The sequence below is a fragment of the Pristiophorus japonicus genome, chromosome 1, assembly GCF_044704955.1.
Source record: "Pristiophorus japonicus isolate sPriJap1 chromosome 1, sPriJap1.hap1, whole genome shotgun sequence".
Classification (NCBI taxonomy): Eukaryota; Metazoa; Chordata; class Chondrichthyes; family Pristiophoridae; genus Pristiophorus; species Pristiophorus japonicus.
In genome coordinates this window covers 219,843,052-219,860,196 of record NC_091977.1, presented here as the reverse complement: position 1 = coordinate 219,860,196, position 17,145 = coordinate 219,843,052, and the positions used below count along the sequence as shown (strand labels likewise).

Sequence of the window (17,145 nt, the reverse complement as noted above, 5' to 3'; positions counted from 1 at the left end):
TGAACCTTCTCCTATCTCTATCCTGCAGCATGTCATCAATACTGGCTGAGAAATTACAGGCCCCATCACTATAAATGTCCTAATCTGTCTTTAACATTCTTGTGTTTGTCCTCAAGAAACACAATATAAACTCGAAATTGACCACAATGTGATGAGATGATTGGAAAGATTCTAAAAAGCCTTTAAAATCACTCAATTACTTCAATGCTCCCATCAACTTGAAGCAGCCTTTTATTAAACTGCCTCCAATTTACAAAATGGCGTCCATACCCCTGGTTTAAGGTCAGGTGAGTGCAGCTTTTCTTGAGCGTCTTTTTGGGCGGGCGATCATTTGAGCGATAATTTGGGCGATAGTTTCCATTCTAAACAGTATTCTGGGCATTGCATGAGTGATGACGTCAGATTAAAAAAAATGGGTGGGCGGTTCACCTCATTCCTGTATGCTGAATGTTTCACCGGCGATAATCGGGCGGTAGTTTCCATTTATCATCAAATATGGGTGGTAAACTGAATCACGGCGATTAAATGGGTGTACATATACCAAAAGTCTAGCCCTAGGATTCTCTGCTTATCCCTCAACCAAGATCACTAAAACAGATTATCTGGTCATTATCACATTGCTGTTTGTGGGACCTTGATGAGCGCAAATTGGCTGCCGTGTTTCCTGCATCATAGGCAGTCCCTCAAAATCAAGGAAGACTTGCATCCACTCTAAAAGTGAGTTCTTAGGTGACTGAACAGTCCAATACGGGAATTACAGTCTGTCACAGGTGGGACAGACAGTGGTTGGAGGAAAGGGAAAACAGTGGCTACACTTCAAAAGTACTTAATTGAATGTAAAGTGCTTTGGGATGACCTGAGGCTGTGAATGTGCTATAGAAATGCATGTTCTTTCTTTAATCTGTAGATGATGATTCTGTAAAGGCTCATCAGACCTAATAACTAGGGTTTACTAACACACACATTTTATTTAGAAAATGTACACATTGAAGAATATTCTTCAAATATATATGTGTGTGTGTAAAAATATAAAGAATCAAGGCAGTTTGAATGTGAAAAGGATGCATATGGCTGGAACAGAATGTAAAACTTTAATTATGCTGCCATCTACAGAAACTAAATAATCTCCAAGCTTATGAATGATGTACATTGAGTCAACTGTAAGTGGTAGATTTTACATGGTTTGTGCACGATGCAGGATATAATGGTGTGAAATGTTGCAAGTGATGAGGCAATTATTTTTAATTAGACTCTTTGTTTAAAAATGGCATTACTTCGTGCTCCTGTTTTATTTGGTCATTACTTCAGTAAGAACTTTAGTTAGTAGTAGTTTGGTTTCGACAAATGTTTACAAAAGCAACAAAATAATTGGTGTTCTTTTGATATTCATGAAATATTTTGAAGTATTTGCTGTCTATTCATTTTAGGGTATCTGTTAAACAGCCGTTATGTTTTCTTCCCTCCACGCAGATTAAGGATGTTGACGTTTAAAAGTAAACACTCAAGTGATTTTTTATTTGACACTGCTATATTGTACATTCATATCAGAGGGGATGGAAACTCTGTTTTCATTTAGAAGCCTGTAAAGAAAAAGATGCATAGCTTTTACATAAAATTGCTATTGATTTTGTGATGTGATGTGTGACAAGAGCGATAATAATATTTGTCAAATATACAATTCTGGTCTGTAGTCCCTTTATTCCATTAAAACATTTAGGGGCTGAAATTGGCCCCCTCCATAAGCTCTATTCCCGCCTCTAAGAATGGCAGACGGATGTGCCGACCCGACCGAAATTGCCCCCGGGCCAGAAGCGGCAGGACCGGGTAACCATACCGCCCATTTTCCCGCTGTCAGGCACGCGCCGACCCCTTTCTGACCGGTGACGATCCCCCTTTCCGACCCCCGCGCGGTATTGCCCCGCGGGATAGGCGCCGCCGCCAGTCGGTGCCACTGACGGCTTTCCCCAGCAGGGGAGCTGTCTGTGGCTGGGCGATGTGTCCGCCCTTAAAGGATAGGTCGCGCTGCCGACGACTCCATGTTATATTTTATTGTCGGCCGACTGCCAGGTAGGGCCGACAATTATGCCCACGGGTTTGGCCATTTGGGGCGGAGGGCAATTTTGGCCCCTTACTCACTAGCAGAGACCAGCAAAACATTTGCGCTCAAATTAGTATCTTTATTGCAACAGTACTTGTTTAGGCTGTTATCATTTTCTTCTATAGAATAAGCGCTGATGTCCTCCGTCTCTCTCTCTCTCTCTCTCTCTCTCTCTGTCCGTCTCCCCCTCACACTCTATAAATGCCCTAATCTGTCTTCAAAATTCTTAAATTGTCCTCAACAATCTCTCTCTCTCTCTCTCTCTCTCTCTCTCTCTCTCTCTCTCTCTCTCTCTCTCTCTCTCTCCCTCCCTCCCTCCCTCCCTCCCTCCCTTCCTCCCCCCCTCTCTCCCTCCTTCTCCCGCCCCCTCTCTCCCTCCTTCTCCCGCCCCCTCTCTCCCTCCTTCTCCCGCCCCCCTCTCTCCCTCCTTCTCCCGCCCCCCCCCTCTCTCCCGCCCCCCCTCTTTCCCGCCCCCCCCTCTCTCCCTCCCTCCCCTTTTTTACACAGTGAATGATTAGGAGCTGGAATGCACTGCCTGAAATGGTGGTGGAGGCAGACTCAATCATGGCTTTCAAAAGGAAGTTGGATAAGTACCTGAAAGAAAATGAATTACAGGGCTACGGGGAAAGGGCGAGGGAGTTGAACTAGCTGAGGTGCTCTTGCAGAGAGCCGGCAGAGGCTCAACGGGCCAAATAGCCGCCTTACGTGCTGTGTAACCATTCTATGATTATATGATTCTATTAGTTTCACAAGTTTTGCGCCAGTGAGGAGTTACACATGCTAATGCTCTGCAGAGCTGCATCCACATAGGTTTCCTGGGCCAGCTCAATTGAATATGCATTGTTGCTCTCCAGCACGAATCCCATGTAAAATGGGTGTTTAATATAGAATCACAGAGCACAGAAGGAGGGAGGGGGACAGGAGACATTCGGCCCATCGTGCTTGTGCTAGCTCTTTGAAAGAGCTATCCAATTAATCCCACTCACCTCTTTCCGCATAGCCCTGAAATGTTTTCCTTTTCAAGTTTTTATCCAATTCCCTTTTGAAAGTTTATATTGAAGCTGCTTGGCAGTGCGTTCCAGATCGCAATAACTTTTTTAAAAACAAATAAGTTTCCTCATTTTCCCTCTGGTTCTTTTGACATTCGCCTTAAATCTGTGTCCTCTGGTCACTGACCTTTCTGCCATTGGAAATAATTTCTCCTTGTATGCTGATGCTTGGAAATTCAAATGCAGTTTTTAAGAAGCCAAGTTTGACAGAAGCTACACAACATGGGTGATCTGTGTTTTTGTCCCACCACTGGGGTGGCTGGCATAGACTTCTGAAAAAGGCCAATGGCATTGCAAGGAAGAATAAAAGAGCTTAAATATCAATGAGACTGATTCTCCAACTGTTCAAGCAGGAGACATAGGCTTCTAGGTCTTCATGGGCAGAAACCTACAAAACATGGGCTAGAATTTGCAAACAATCCGCCAGTGCCCGATTGCCGATCAAAAGACCACTAAGATTCCCAACATTATTTTTGGTGAAAAAATCCCCCCAAAAAAGAGAAAAATCCGCCCAGCAAAAAAAAATGGGCATTGCACTCCGATTCTCAGTGAAAAAGTGGAATTTTGGGCCGATTGGGCGGTTCTTAAAGAAAATAGGCGTTAATTAATAAATTTACTAAAAATTTACACCGAGGCTAGGAGAAAAACACAATATTTTTTCAAAAAACATAAAATAAAAAATCATAAAAACATTCTCAGGACCCTTTTCTGTGAAATCACTGCAAGAGAATTTAAAAATATTTGGTAAAAAAACAATTACTTAACTTTTTCTTGCAGGGCTACTCACCTACCGGCCAGCTCCGCTGATTCTCATGGGCGGTTTTTTTTTAATACTTACCTACGGGTCACCGCTGAGCCAAAAATCGCGCCATGACAATCTGGATGGTGCACGCCGGCGGTACGCTCCCCAGTGGTACGTCGAAACCGCCGGCAGAACTCAGCTGGTGAATTTCTAGCCGACCTGGTTCTCGTCCAAAACGGCCAATACCGCCGAGAAACCGGGTGGTACCAGTGCAAATTCTAGCCCATGTGTCTCTTGGACCTTATGAAGGAAATTGGCACTGGCACTGAGAGCCAGCTGTTTCCCTTCAAGAACTGCTGACCAGCGTCACAAGGAGTTTCATGACCAAGGTAACACATCAGTTGCTCTCTTTTTTTCGTGGGCATCAGTACATTCTTCACCCTTGAAAATGAAGAACAGAACAACCAGCCCTTCACACTGGTTAAAGGGATACTAACTGAGGAGCTGTCATTATCTCCTAACAGCATTTACTTACACACACAACTTCAAAACCACTTCCTCCACTTAAACACGGTAAAACCACCATAGTTCTTATATCAGCAGTCTGATGTCACCTGATACACTCCCTTGACTCCCTTTGCCTAATTATCTCAATCATGTTGCAGGAGAAACGTGCACAATGCCCGTTAAAGGAAGGGCACCACAGAGGTATCTCCTATATGGCTGCCTATAAGGAGCACACCATGGATCAGATAGTTCTGCACTCTGCTCTTGCTATGGGAGACTGGGTGATGTGTAATGAGAAAGGACTAATTAGCAATCTTGTTGTGCGAGGCCCCTTGGGGAAGAGTGACCATAATATGGTAGAATTCTTTATTAAGATGGAGAGTGACACAGTTAATTCAGAGACTAGGGTCCTGAATTTAAGGAAAGGTAACTTTGATGGTATGAGATGTGAATTGGCTAGAATAGACTGGCAAATGATACTTAAAGGGTTGACGGTGGATAGGCAGTGACAAACATTTAAAGATCACATGGATGAACTTCAACAATTGTACATCACTGTCTGGAATAAAAATAAAACTGGGAAGGTGGCTCAACCGTGGCTAACAAAGGAAATTAAGGATAGTGTTAAATCCAAGGAAGAGGCATATAAAATGGCGAGAAAAAGCAGCAAACCCGAGGACTGGGAGAAATTTAGAATTCAGCAGAGGAGGACAAAGGGTTTAATTAGGAGGGGGAAAATAGAGTATGAGAGGAAGCTTGCTGGGAACATAAAACTGACTGCAAAAGCTTGTATAGATCTGTGAAGAGAAAAAAGATTAGTGAAGACAAACGTAGGTCCCTTGCAGTCAGATTCAGGTGAATTTGTAATGGGAACAAAGAAATGGCAGACCAGTTGAACAAATACTTTGGTTCTGTCTTCACGAAGGAAGACATAAATAACCTTCCGGAAATACTAGGGGACCGAGGGTCTAGCGAGAAGGAGGAACTGAAGGAAATCCTTATTAAGCGTGAAATTGTGTTGGGGAAATTGATGGCCGATAAATTCCCGGGCCTGATAGTCTGCATCCCAGCGTACTTAAGGAAGTGGCCCGAGAAATAGTGGATGCATTGGTGATCATTTTCCAACAGTCTATCAACTCTGGATCAGTTCCTATAGACTGGAGGATAGCTAATGTAATACCACTTTTTAAAAAAGGAGGGAGAGAGAATACGAGTAATTATAGACCAGAAATCATGCTTGATTAATCTTCTGGAATTTTTTGAGGATGTAACTAGTAGAGTGGACAAGGGAGAACCAGTGGATATGGTGTATTTGGACTTTCAAAAGGCTTTTGACAAGGTCCCACACAAGAGATTGGTGTGCAAAATTAAAGCACATGGTATTGGGGGTAATGTACTGACGTGGATAGAGAACTGATTGGCAGACAGAAAGCAGAGAGTCGGGATAAACGGGTCCTTTTTGGAATGGCAGGCAGTGACTAGTGGGATGCCGCAGGGCTCAGTGCTGTGACCCCAGCTATTTACAATATATATTAATGATTTAGATGAAGGAATTGAGTGTAATATCTCCAAGTTTGCAGATGACACTAAACTGGGTGATGGTGCGAGCTGTGAGGAGGACACTAAGAGGCTGCAGGGTGACTTGGACAGGTTAGGTGAGTGGGCAAATGCATGGCAGATGCAGTATAATGTGGATAAATGTGAGGTTATCCACTTTGGGGGCAAAAACACGAAGGCAGAATATTATCTGAATGGCGGCAGATTAGGAAAAGGGGAGGTGCAACGAGATCTGGGTGTCATTGTACATCAGTCATTGAAAGTTGGCATGCAGGTACAGCAGGTGGTGAAGAAGGCAAATGGTATGTCGGCCTTCATAGCTAGCAGATTTGAGTATAGGAGCAGGAAGGTCTTTCTGCAGTTGTACAGGGGCCTTAGTGAGGCTTCACCTGGAATATTGTGTTCAGTTTTGGTCTCCTAATCTGAGGAAGGACGTTGTTGCTATTGAGGGAGTACAGCGAAGGTTCACCAGACTGATTCCCGGGATGGCAGAACTGACATATGAGGAGAGACTGGATCGATTGTGCCTGTATTCTCTGGAGTTTAGAAGGATGCGAGGGGATCTCATCGAAACATAAAATTCTGAAGGGACTGGACGGATTAGATGCAGGAAGAATGTTCCTGATGTTGGGGAAGTCCAAAACCAGAGGACATAGTCTAGGATAAAGGGTAGGCCATTTATGTCTGAGATGAGGAGAAACTTCTTCACTGAGTTGTTAACCTGTGGAATTCCCTACTGCAGAGAGTCGTTGATGCCAGTTGGATATATTCAAGAGGGAGTTAGATATGGCCTTTACAGATAAAGGGATCAAGGGTTATGGAGAGAAAGCAGGAAAGGGGTACTGAGGTAAATGATCAGCCATGATCTTATTGAATGGTGATGCAGGCTCGAAGGGCCGAATGACCTACTCCTGCACATATTTTCTATGTTTCTATGTTTCTATGTGCTCAGTGCCAGCATTTGATAAGGAGCTGCACATCGGCACATGAGGTCCTGTAAAATATCCTACAGCCAGAAGCTTCTGTCCCCTTCTCTGCCCCGTTAATCGCAAGGTGGCACGCCTCACCAATTCTTAGCTTGTACCCTCCTTTCCTGCAGATCCACCACAGCATTGGGGAACAGAGGAGCACCCTGACTTTTCTCAAGTGTCAAGGTTCCCAGCTTCTCTTCATAAACTCGGTGCTTAGTCCCAGCTGTTAATTTTGGTGATTTTTGCTGTACCATCTCCAATACCTGGATATCTTTCTCATAATAAGGTGACAAGAATTATATACAGTATTCCAGGTGGGGCTTACCAGTGCTCTGTACTGTCTCACTCACTTCCTGGAGCTTGTGCTCTTTTCCTCTGGCGAAAAATCCCAAGATTCTGTTTGCCCTCTTCACTGCTGCTGCACACTGCGCTGATAGCTCAACAATCGATCCACCAATACCTCTAGCTACATAGGATTACTCATCGATGCCGGCGTTTATGTTCCACTCGAGCCTTCTCCCGTCTTTCCTCATCTAAATCTATCTGCGTAACCCTCTATTCCTTTCTGACAGTGACTCAGTGAGTAGCACTCTCGGGACTTGAGCACAAAAAAAATCCAAGATGACACTTCAGTGCAGTGCTGAGGGAGCACTGTACTGTCGAGATGCCGTCTTTCGGATGAGACGTTAAGTCGAGGCTCCGTCTGCTCTCAAGTGGATGTAAAAGATCCCATGGCACTATTTCGAAGAAGAGCAGGGGAATTATCCCCGGTGTCCTGACCAATATTTATCCTTCAATCAACATTAAAAAAAACAGATTATCTCGTCATGTCTGTGGGAGCTTGCTTGTGCGCAAATTGGCTGTTGTGTTTCCTGCATTACAACACTGACTACACTCCAAAAGTGCTTCATTGGCTGTAAAGCGCTTTGAGACGTCTGGTGGTCGTGAAAGGTGCTATATAAATGCAAGTCCTTCCTCCCTCTCCCCTCCCCTTCCCTCTCCTCTCCCCTCCCCTTCCCTCTCCCCTCCCCTCTCCCCTCCCCTTCCCTCTCCTCTCCCCTCCCCTTCCCTCTCCCCTCCCCTTCCCTCTCCCCTCCCCTTCCCTCTCCCCTCCCCTTCCCTCTCCCCTCTCCCCTTCCCTCTCCCCTCCCCTTCCCTCTCCCCTCCCCTTCCCTCTCCCCTCCCCTTCCCTCTCCCCTCCCCTTCCTTCCTTTTTCGTTCGTCCGTCCTTCCTTTTTTTTGTTCTTTCTCTCATTCGCTCGCGCTCTCATTCGCTCGCTCGCGCTCTCATTCGCTCGCTCGCGCTCTCATTCGCTCGCTCGCGCTCTCATTCGCTCGCTCGCGCTCTCTTTTTCTCTCTTTCTCTTGCTCTCTTTCTCTTTCTCTCTTTCTCTTTCTCCCTTTTGTTTTTTTTTCTTTTGTTTGTTTTCTTTCTTCCTCATCTGCTGGTTGAGTCAGCCTGTTCATCCTTGCCTGATATGTATACCCTCACATTTCTGGTATCATCCTTGTAAATCTTCTTTGCACCCTCTCCAGTGCCTCTACAGGTTGGATCTCTCTGGTCCGGAAACATCCATGGTTTGACATTAGTCCCGGTTTCCCGTGCTTCCTGGCTCTGTGTTCTGTGCTGTGGAACTGCCGCTTTGCATAGGTGGCATCCTGGTTTCCTGCGCTTCCTGGATCAGTGTCATTGTGGTGGCCGGGCAAGGGAAGGGCAGGCGGCTGACTGAGGCGCCAAAGCTGGGCCTGAGGGAGAGAAGGGTTTATTTTTTTAAAAAAGAGCACCAAACCAGCATGTTAATTAATAAATGTGGGTGGGAGATTTCTACATAGAGTGTGAGGCCCGAGTTTTGCAGCCTGAGCCGGAGTGTGTCGGAGGCGTTCGGAACCCAGGTGCTGTTTACAGGTACCGGTAAGCCTAGGCTAGGCATGACCTTCCGTGGTTCGACAAATTCTCTGCTTCGGCACCGATCAGGTCCCGAGGGTGCCGGACCACAGAGGTCCAACCTGTATATCCTTTTATAATGTGACCAGTTCCTCTCGAGCTTTATAGAATAATACGCTTTAGCTAATATTGCCACTTTTAAAAATTCTTTCCCTATCTATAAGCTTCCCAATATATCCAGGACCACCGTTATTTGATCAGCCTGTTCCTTGTTGTTGCAGCCCCTCCAAGTTTGGAGTCTTAAACCCTTTTTTCCAACTCGATGTTTCTAACAATACATTTACTTCCCGAATCTGGCTATTCCAGTACAAGCTTAGCGCATGGTATTGGTTGTATCCTGATACTATCTGAAGCCCTGTTTCATAATCTGTGACCCGTCTCTCAGAGCTCTCTAATGTAGCTCGATCCAACGTGAATGATCGATGGCCGAGCCTCTTGCTCTCTAAGAGCTTGCACATCTGCTCCATTACGTCTCTCACCCTTGAGTGGATTCTGTCTTGTTATGGTCCTATCCTTTTCTCAGTGCTGTCCTATGTCTTTACTCTGCTTCCGGTTGACATGAGGAATTCACTATGTGGGGATCCCAATGTTTTAATTGAGGTCTTTTAGCTCTTTGGCATGTTGCATGTTCACACACTAATGGACTACGACGCATTTGATTCAGTTAGTCATATTCTGTTTCCAACAGAAGTGAGATCTTGGTAATATAAAGCCATACACTTGATTTGTTGGTGATCAGTTTAATGATTTCAATGGTATTACAGTAAAAAGATCAATGTGCTACTGGCAGATGTCTTTGGTTTTACCAATCAGCCCCAGTTCAAGAAAGAGATGTAAATACTCATAAAATTTGATTTGGTGATTTCAAACTTTTTATGATTCCAGAAGAAAGTCATATAAAACGGATTTGTGCTAGTTGCTATCTTGGACTCTGTCCCATCATTTTCAGTTGTGAAATTAAGATGAAAGGATGTCTGAATGAGATTTGGGTGGTTGACTGAAATGGTTTCATAGTTACTGGGGACACAAGAAGTGTGGCCGACAGCCATGTTGGACTTTATCCAGTTGTGTTCAGTGTGGTGATTAACTGTCCATGTAGTCACGAGGACAGGACGTGTGACCGCTAGCTTGGAACACTTTTATCAGCTGCTCATTAAATGTGCACAACAGCAATGGGGGTAAACATCTACAATACAGAATCATATCTTAACACATCCTGGTCAACTTTTAAAACTTTAATTTAGTTTCCAGGCTAGATTCAGGTTTCATGCACTGGTGGTTTTTGCTTATTTAGAAAAAAACAGTTTTGTGGCTTTCTTGGTTCTTTGAACTTGGTGAGACTAAGGGCTCAATTTTCCCCAGTGATTTTTTGGAGCAGGCGGCTCTTTTTGGCCTGAGTTGAAAAACCACAGTTTCCCTAATCAATTTGCACCAGTGTAACTCAGTTACGATTTTTTAAAGTCAGTTTTTTTTCAGCCAAAGGTGGCGTAACCAGCCATCTACGCCACTTCTGACCATTTAGGGAAGTTTGGTCAGTTGAGAGTTAGGCCAGTTCTGATTAGGCCAGCATATGTGGCCTGTCCTGAAAAACCTTCTGTAGGGTTAAGGAAATCGGCGCAGCAGATGCCCGGACACAGTGAAAGAATTGAAAAACACATAGCAGCAACTTACCTCCAACCCTGTCCGAAGGCTGTCCAGTCCCCAGTTCACACACGGAGAGCGAAAGAGATGTGTGTGTGTCTGGGAAACGAGAATGGGACTGGACCAAGAATGAGACTGGACCGGCAAGCCCTTCAGGCGGGGTTGAAGGTCAGTTGCTGCGATGTGTTTTTCAATTCTTTTAATGTGTTGGGAGCTGGCTGTATGCTTCACTTTGCAGCCTCAGCTCGCATTGTGTCCCTGGTTACCATGGCAGCCCGATCTTTTTGGCGCAGATCAAGGCTTCACCCCCAAAACTAAAGGTCGGGTTAGGCCATGCCAAAACAAAGAAATTGAACGGGGAAACTTGGAACATTTTTTTTTGGTGTAATTGGGCCCCAAAAAATTGGGCGTAACTCTTCAAGTATGTCAAAAAAATGCTTTGGGGAAAATTGAGCCCTTAGAATTGTACAGGGAGACATGGGTTATAATTTTATGTTTAGGCTGCTCTACCAGCACCCTCTCCCTAAATTCAGCTTATTTATTGGTGAATGAGGAAAATAATATCAAATGCTGCAGAGAAGCTTATTGTTATAGGATAAATGTTTTAAGCCCAATTGTTAAATTCATCAATGTTACGTCCCAAAATGAAAAACGTTAAAATACAATTTTAGCAAAGTGTTTCTCTCCTTTTTTAGCATTTCTAGGCTTTGGTTTATGTGAAGGAAATTGATTTTTCTATTTTCGAGAGATTATGCCAACATTGTTCAGTTTGTTAACCACAGCTTTACATCCTTTCAAATACAGCAAATTAGAGTAGAAACAGATATTTAGATATGGCATATAAAATGCATATGCACTGGTATGGCCTGGGTCCCTTGCAGTATATTGACAGTGTAGCTTTAACATAACTGGTATGATGACTGCATTACTATACTTTTGATTCTCTTGTTTTTGCTGAGGAGGACTGATGAATTAACAGGGTCATTTTGCGTGGATTTGTGCAATAGCAAGCAGACGGAGATTGTCGCAATTCATTCTGCTACAGCCTTTAGTAGTTGTTACAGAATCGGGACTGGCTTCAACCTGGGTAGCATCCTTCCCTTGCTGTTTTCAATAAATATATGCAGTAACTATAGCACCATCGAATTTAATAACTACATGCTTTTACGATCAATATAATGCAACATTTTCGTCTGTTTTGGCATAACCTTTTAGGGAATGATATACTTAATCTGCAAACTTAAAAACAAATTGTTCTTGGAATGTGGGTGACATTGGCAAGTGACCTGATATATCATCCATCCTCAGATTCCCTGAGAAGGTGGTGATGAGCCCCGTCATTGAACAGCCTTGTGGTGACGGTGCTCCCACAGCTAATGGCGCTCGCTGTTATTTATGCACAAATGGTACAGCACTTAAGGTGAAGAGCAGTTGCGTGGTTAAACACGGATATCCAAAAGTTGCTGTCCGAGTTGCGCCACTCAGCCATAAGCTTTATAAAAATGGCATGCATTGAATGGCGTGAAGTTCCTGTATTGTGGGGTAGATATGCACTAAACTCGGCACAGAAAGTTAACTCTTGTCCATTCCAGTCTAAGTACCCTGTTTCATGAGGCGATACATGTTAATTATTAGCAATCAACCTCTCTGGCACTGAAAATGAACTATCAAAAGTGTGGAGTCTCATTCCTTCAGGTTTTAATTGATGGAGATTTAAAAATGTCATTTATAATTTTTTTACTTTTCTTTGTCTTTTTTTCCCGCCATCTCTATTATCCAATCTATATTTCCTTTGCTTTACTTCTCTTTCTGTAACGGATCTGACATTGAATTCACCCACTTAGACTTCCTTCTCAGTTCGTGTGTTGTTTATTTCACAATTCTTCAATCTAATTGGTCATGGAGATACCCTGTTGCTTACCCTGTTCACTCGGGTTCCAAATGCCTGGTTTTCCTCGCTGCGCCGTAATCAGCTCGCAATTTCAGCAACTTGCCGCACAAAAAATTAAAAAACCTAAACGTGCAAGGGCAAGTCTAACTAATGGCAGACGTCATTAGATGCCCTGCTACTGCAAACCCTAGCCAATCATGGTGAATGCCCAGCTAAAGGATTGAAATGCTAGGAGTAGATTTCTTTTTACTTTCCCCCCTCATATATCAAAATTTGCATTTGTCACTGTATATTGAGGGGATATTGCAAGTAACATGTTACTCGAAAGATTTTGAAAATGTTTTTCATTAATATATAATTGGTTCCTTTCTACGAAATGATTTTTTTTCCAGAAGTGATCAAGTGTAATTGTGAGCATTATATATATATTTTAGATTAGTTGCTTTTTAGGGAATGTGAAATTCATTTGAAGAAATGGTGAGTTTATATTACAAGTAGTGGCTTTTGATTAGCATTTTTAAAGTGAATATGACTTTTGAGCCAGTAAGCCTGATTCATTCTCCATGGACACATCAAACATTTTCCTATCCCCCACCGACTTGCAAAACTTACTTCGATAGATGGAATTAATGGGTTACTACAAGTTCTTTAACCTAGAAGTAGCAATCTTGAATTCTTTTAATGACTATCTAAAATTCTATCCATGTAAAGATGATTTTCAAAGATTCAAGCGATAAAATGAATTCTCTGCACATTGTTTTGAGATTTATGAAAAAAATATTTGTGATGATAGTTCTGGACTATTTTCCAATCTGGCTGACATTACTGATGCTAAGGTACTTGGATTGTCGAATTTCCGATTGACTGTCGGCATCTTTAGCAGCTCTTGCACAACTGTCAATAACCTTATTTGTATCTTCACAAATATATTATACAGGGAGGAGTTACAGGATTTACAGAGTCTGTACAAAGAAAGCATTGAGCACGCAGCTCAGCAAGCTGAACTTATCCAACAGCTTCAGGCGCTCAACCTGGATACACAGAAGGTGTTGAGGAATCAGGAGAATGCTCATGCTTCGGAGACTAAGTCTTACCAAAAAGTAAGTGGTGCAATTCCTGTAAGTAAAGCAAATTTGGAAAGGTTTAAAATTGCTTGCTGGTTTGGGAAAACAAGGGGTTGATTTTCATCTTCACATGGCAGATAATCTGGTGCAGTGGGTCCCCCCGGCCCGTCGTAGGATCCCTCCGGCCGGTTTTCATCCCATTCAAATCATTGTAAATTTACCCAATGTGTTTATAAAATAAAATAATTAAAAAAAACACTCCTGAACTTATATTTTATTTGAAATCCGTCTGAAGAGTTGAACTTCCGTATGCTTTTGAGAGGTAACGAAAATTGGCATTCTTTTTCCCTCTTTATAAAGGAAAGATGAACAGTATTGTTCTTACGAAGGGTGATCAGCCCGAAACATTAACTCTGCTTCTCTTCACAGATGCTGCCTGACCCGCTGAGATTTCCAGCATTTTCTGTTTTTATTTTGTTCAACCATGTAGTTATTTTATTTGAGAGAGAGCTAGATCAATATGTACTCAAGCCTCTCTCTAACCTTTCTAAATGTAACCAAACTTGCCTGAATCATAAGTTTGAAGCCAACAAGAAGTTGACACCGGGGGTAGGGGGGCAGCGGGGGCTGTTTCTGTGGGGAAACTTGTAGAGGGAACTCTCATAAGAACATAAGAACATAAGAATTAGGAACAGGAGTAGGCCATCTAGCCCTTCGAGCCTGCTCCGCCATTCAATAAGATCATGGCTGATCTGGCCGTGGACTCAGCTCCACTTACCCGCCCGCTCCCCGTAACCCTTAATTCCCTTATTGGTTAAAAATCTATCTATCAGTGACTTGAATACATTCAATGAGCTAGCCTCAACTGCTTCCTTGGGCAGAGAATTCCACAGATTCACAACCATCTGGGAGAAGAAATTCCTTCTCAACTCGGTTTTAAATTGGCTCCCCCGTATTTTGAGGCTGTGCCCCCTAGTTCTAGTCTCCCCGACCAGTGGAAACAACCTCTCTGCCTCTATCTTGTCTATCCCTTTCATTATTTTAAATGTTTCTATAAGATCACCCCTCATCCTTCTGAACTCCAACGAGTAAAGACCCAGTCTACTCAATCTATCATCATAAGGTAACCCCCTCATCTCCAGAATCAGCCTAGTGAATCGTCTCTGTACCCCCTCCAAAGCCAGTATATCCTTCCTTAAGTAAGGTGACCAAAACTGCACGCAGTGCTCCAGGTGCGGCCTTACCAATACCCTATACAGTTGCAGCAGGACCTCCCTGCTTTTGTACTTCATCCCTCTCGCAATGAAGGCCAACATTCCATTCGCCTTCCTGATTACCTGCTGCACCTGCAAACTAACTGGAATACAATGTCGGAAAGTGTGAGGTCATCCACCTTGGGAAAAAAAACAGTAAAAGGGAATATTATTTGAATGGGGAGATCGCACCTCAGCATGTTGTAATTTCTCCCCATTCAAATAATATTCCCTTTTACTGTTTTTTTTTTTCCCCCAAAGTGGATGACCTCACACTTTCCGACATTGTATTCCATCTGCCAAAACTTAGCCCATTCGCTTAACCTATCTAAATCTCTGCAGCCTCTCTGTCCTCTACACAACCCGCTTTCCCACTAATCTCACTTAAAAATATTCTGATATCCTAATGTCATTTCCTATGAGCCTGTGGAAAATGTAGGTTTCAACTGCAAAACCTTAATTTTCTTTCTCCAAATATCAGAAAATGTTCTTGCATATTAAATGTTGTTTCATTGTTTTGTCTTCATTGAATCTTATTGTCACAAAGACTTCAATGGAGAGTAAAATCGGGCAGGGTATAAATCCAGCATTGCACCTGGCCCGCCGTTAGGTTAACATTGCCCTCATTGTTTCAATGAGCAAGTGTTCATTCTGTGGAACAGGCTCCCTAGAGAGATAGTGGAAGCAGTTACTATTGATTCATTCAAATGTAAATTGCATAGATTTCTTTCAGAAAATAATATTTTGTGATACAAAAGATGAGGAATGTGAGCAATGGCATATGGTAAGTGTAGCATGTTTTGGAAGGAACAGGTGACTTTGGACTTGTGGTTCCCAAAGCTCTCCACCACTGGAGTTTTCCTCGCCTCATGTCTGCTTCTGTTGTAGACCCATTGATGGCGATTGAGTGGTGTGCTTAGTCAACAACTTCATTATCATTGTATCATACGAATACCAGAATGGTGGTAGGTGAAATAGATGGAGCTTGGTCTTTTTCCGTCTAGCAAGTCCTATGTTTTTTGGTAAGGCATTCCTACCTCCACCTTGACCTACAGTTTTTCGTAAAGGAAGTCCCCCAGGAGTTATGCTGCATTCCTACATTACCACAGGCACATCACTGCTAGTGGCTTTGAAGGTCACAATCACTCTGAATTTTTTGCAACAGGGTCACATTCCAGGCTGGCCTGGGGATATCAGTAGCATTAGACAATCAACTGTGCACAACAGCCTGCACTTATATAGCATCTTTAACATCGTAACGTGTCCCAAGGTGTTTCACATGAACGATATCAGACAAAATTTGGCACTGAGCGACATTAGGAGATATGAGGATAGGTGACTTTAAAGAGCATCATAAAGGAGGAGAGAGAGGCGGAGAGGTTTTGGAAGGGAATTCCAAATCTTTGGACCTTGACAGCTGAAGGCATGACCATCAATGGTGGGACAATGCACAGAAGCATAAAACAAACCACAGATACATTGTTTGATGGAACAAGCCACTTCATCTATTATCTGGGCAACCAGTGGTAAATAAGAGAGCATTGCTGAATGGCAACATTCTCCATGGTCCAAGGAGTTGTAGGTTACACCCGTGTGACCTCGTGTTCCCCTAATCCAATCAATAACTTACTCCAAAAAGGATTCTATGTTCTCAATCTCCAACCTGAGTGCGCGGTATTGTCTTGGCCTACCCCTGCGGTATTTTAAGAGTGAATTAGACTTTTGTAAGGTGCCAAACTTTTCACCCTGCGTGAATTACGTTATATACTATTCAACACTCTCGACGTGAATATCCTCGCTGTGTCTATTCTGTACTGATGGTATGTATTTTTATGTTAGCACTACAGCGAGCTGAATATGCGTTACGATGCATTGAAATCCAATGAGGCGCAGCACCATCAAAGACATGTTTCCCTGACAGCTCAACTATATCAAAAGGAGCAACAAATAAGCCAGCTTCTTGGAAAATTGCAACAGGCTTTAGATTCTAAACAATCTGCAACAAATATGACTAATGCTAGATGCTTTGAGCAGGTAAGGTGCTGGATAGTAACAGTTCACTGTATCATGCCATGGTAAAACGCTAATGGGGGCGGGGGTGGCTGTAGAGAATCCCATTATGAAATGATGGGGCTAATGGTGAGTTGGGGTTGGAAAATTGGGGCTACCATGATACAGCCCTGCCATTACTCCTGCCCTTGCTGCTACCAAGGCCTCACACCAGGAATGCTGTTAAACAAAACTCTACCCTATACATCTGGGAATACTAACTTGTCACCACATAAGTAATGTTGAAACGATCCACAAAGGATACTTGGGATTTAAATTTATGGTTTTAAATGTCATTTTACATCTCATTATTTTTTGAATTACTTCCAGGCAGGGGGAGATTTCCATCTTTGTTTTTTTCAAAGCTTAAATTTTGAA

The 17,145-nt window shown here is 43.1% G+C and overlaps 1 protein-coding gene across 5 annotated transcripts in view; it reads left to right on the top strand.

The window, feature by feature from the left end:
* Positions 1–17,145, top strand: part of cntln (centlein, centrosomal protein) — a 559,253-nt gene that overhangs the window by 114,253 nt on the left and 427,855 nt on the right. For all 5 annotated transcript variants that reach the window (XM_070886555.1, XM_070886564.1, XM_070886537.1 and 2 more), the window contains 2 exons: positions 13,339–13,501; positions 16,558–16,752. In XM_070886555.1, the coding sequence (XP_070742656.1) occupies positions 13,339–13,501; positions 16,558–16,752 (358 nt within the window). The remainder of the gene's footprint in view (positions 1–13,338; positions 13,502–16,557; positions 16,753–17,145) is intronic.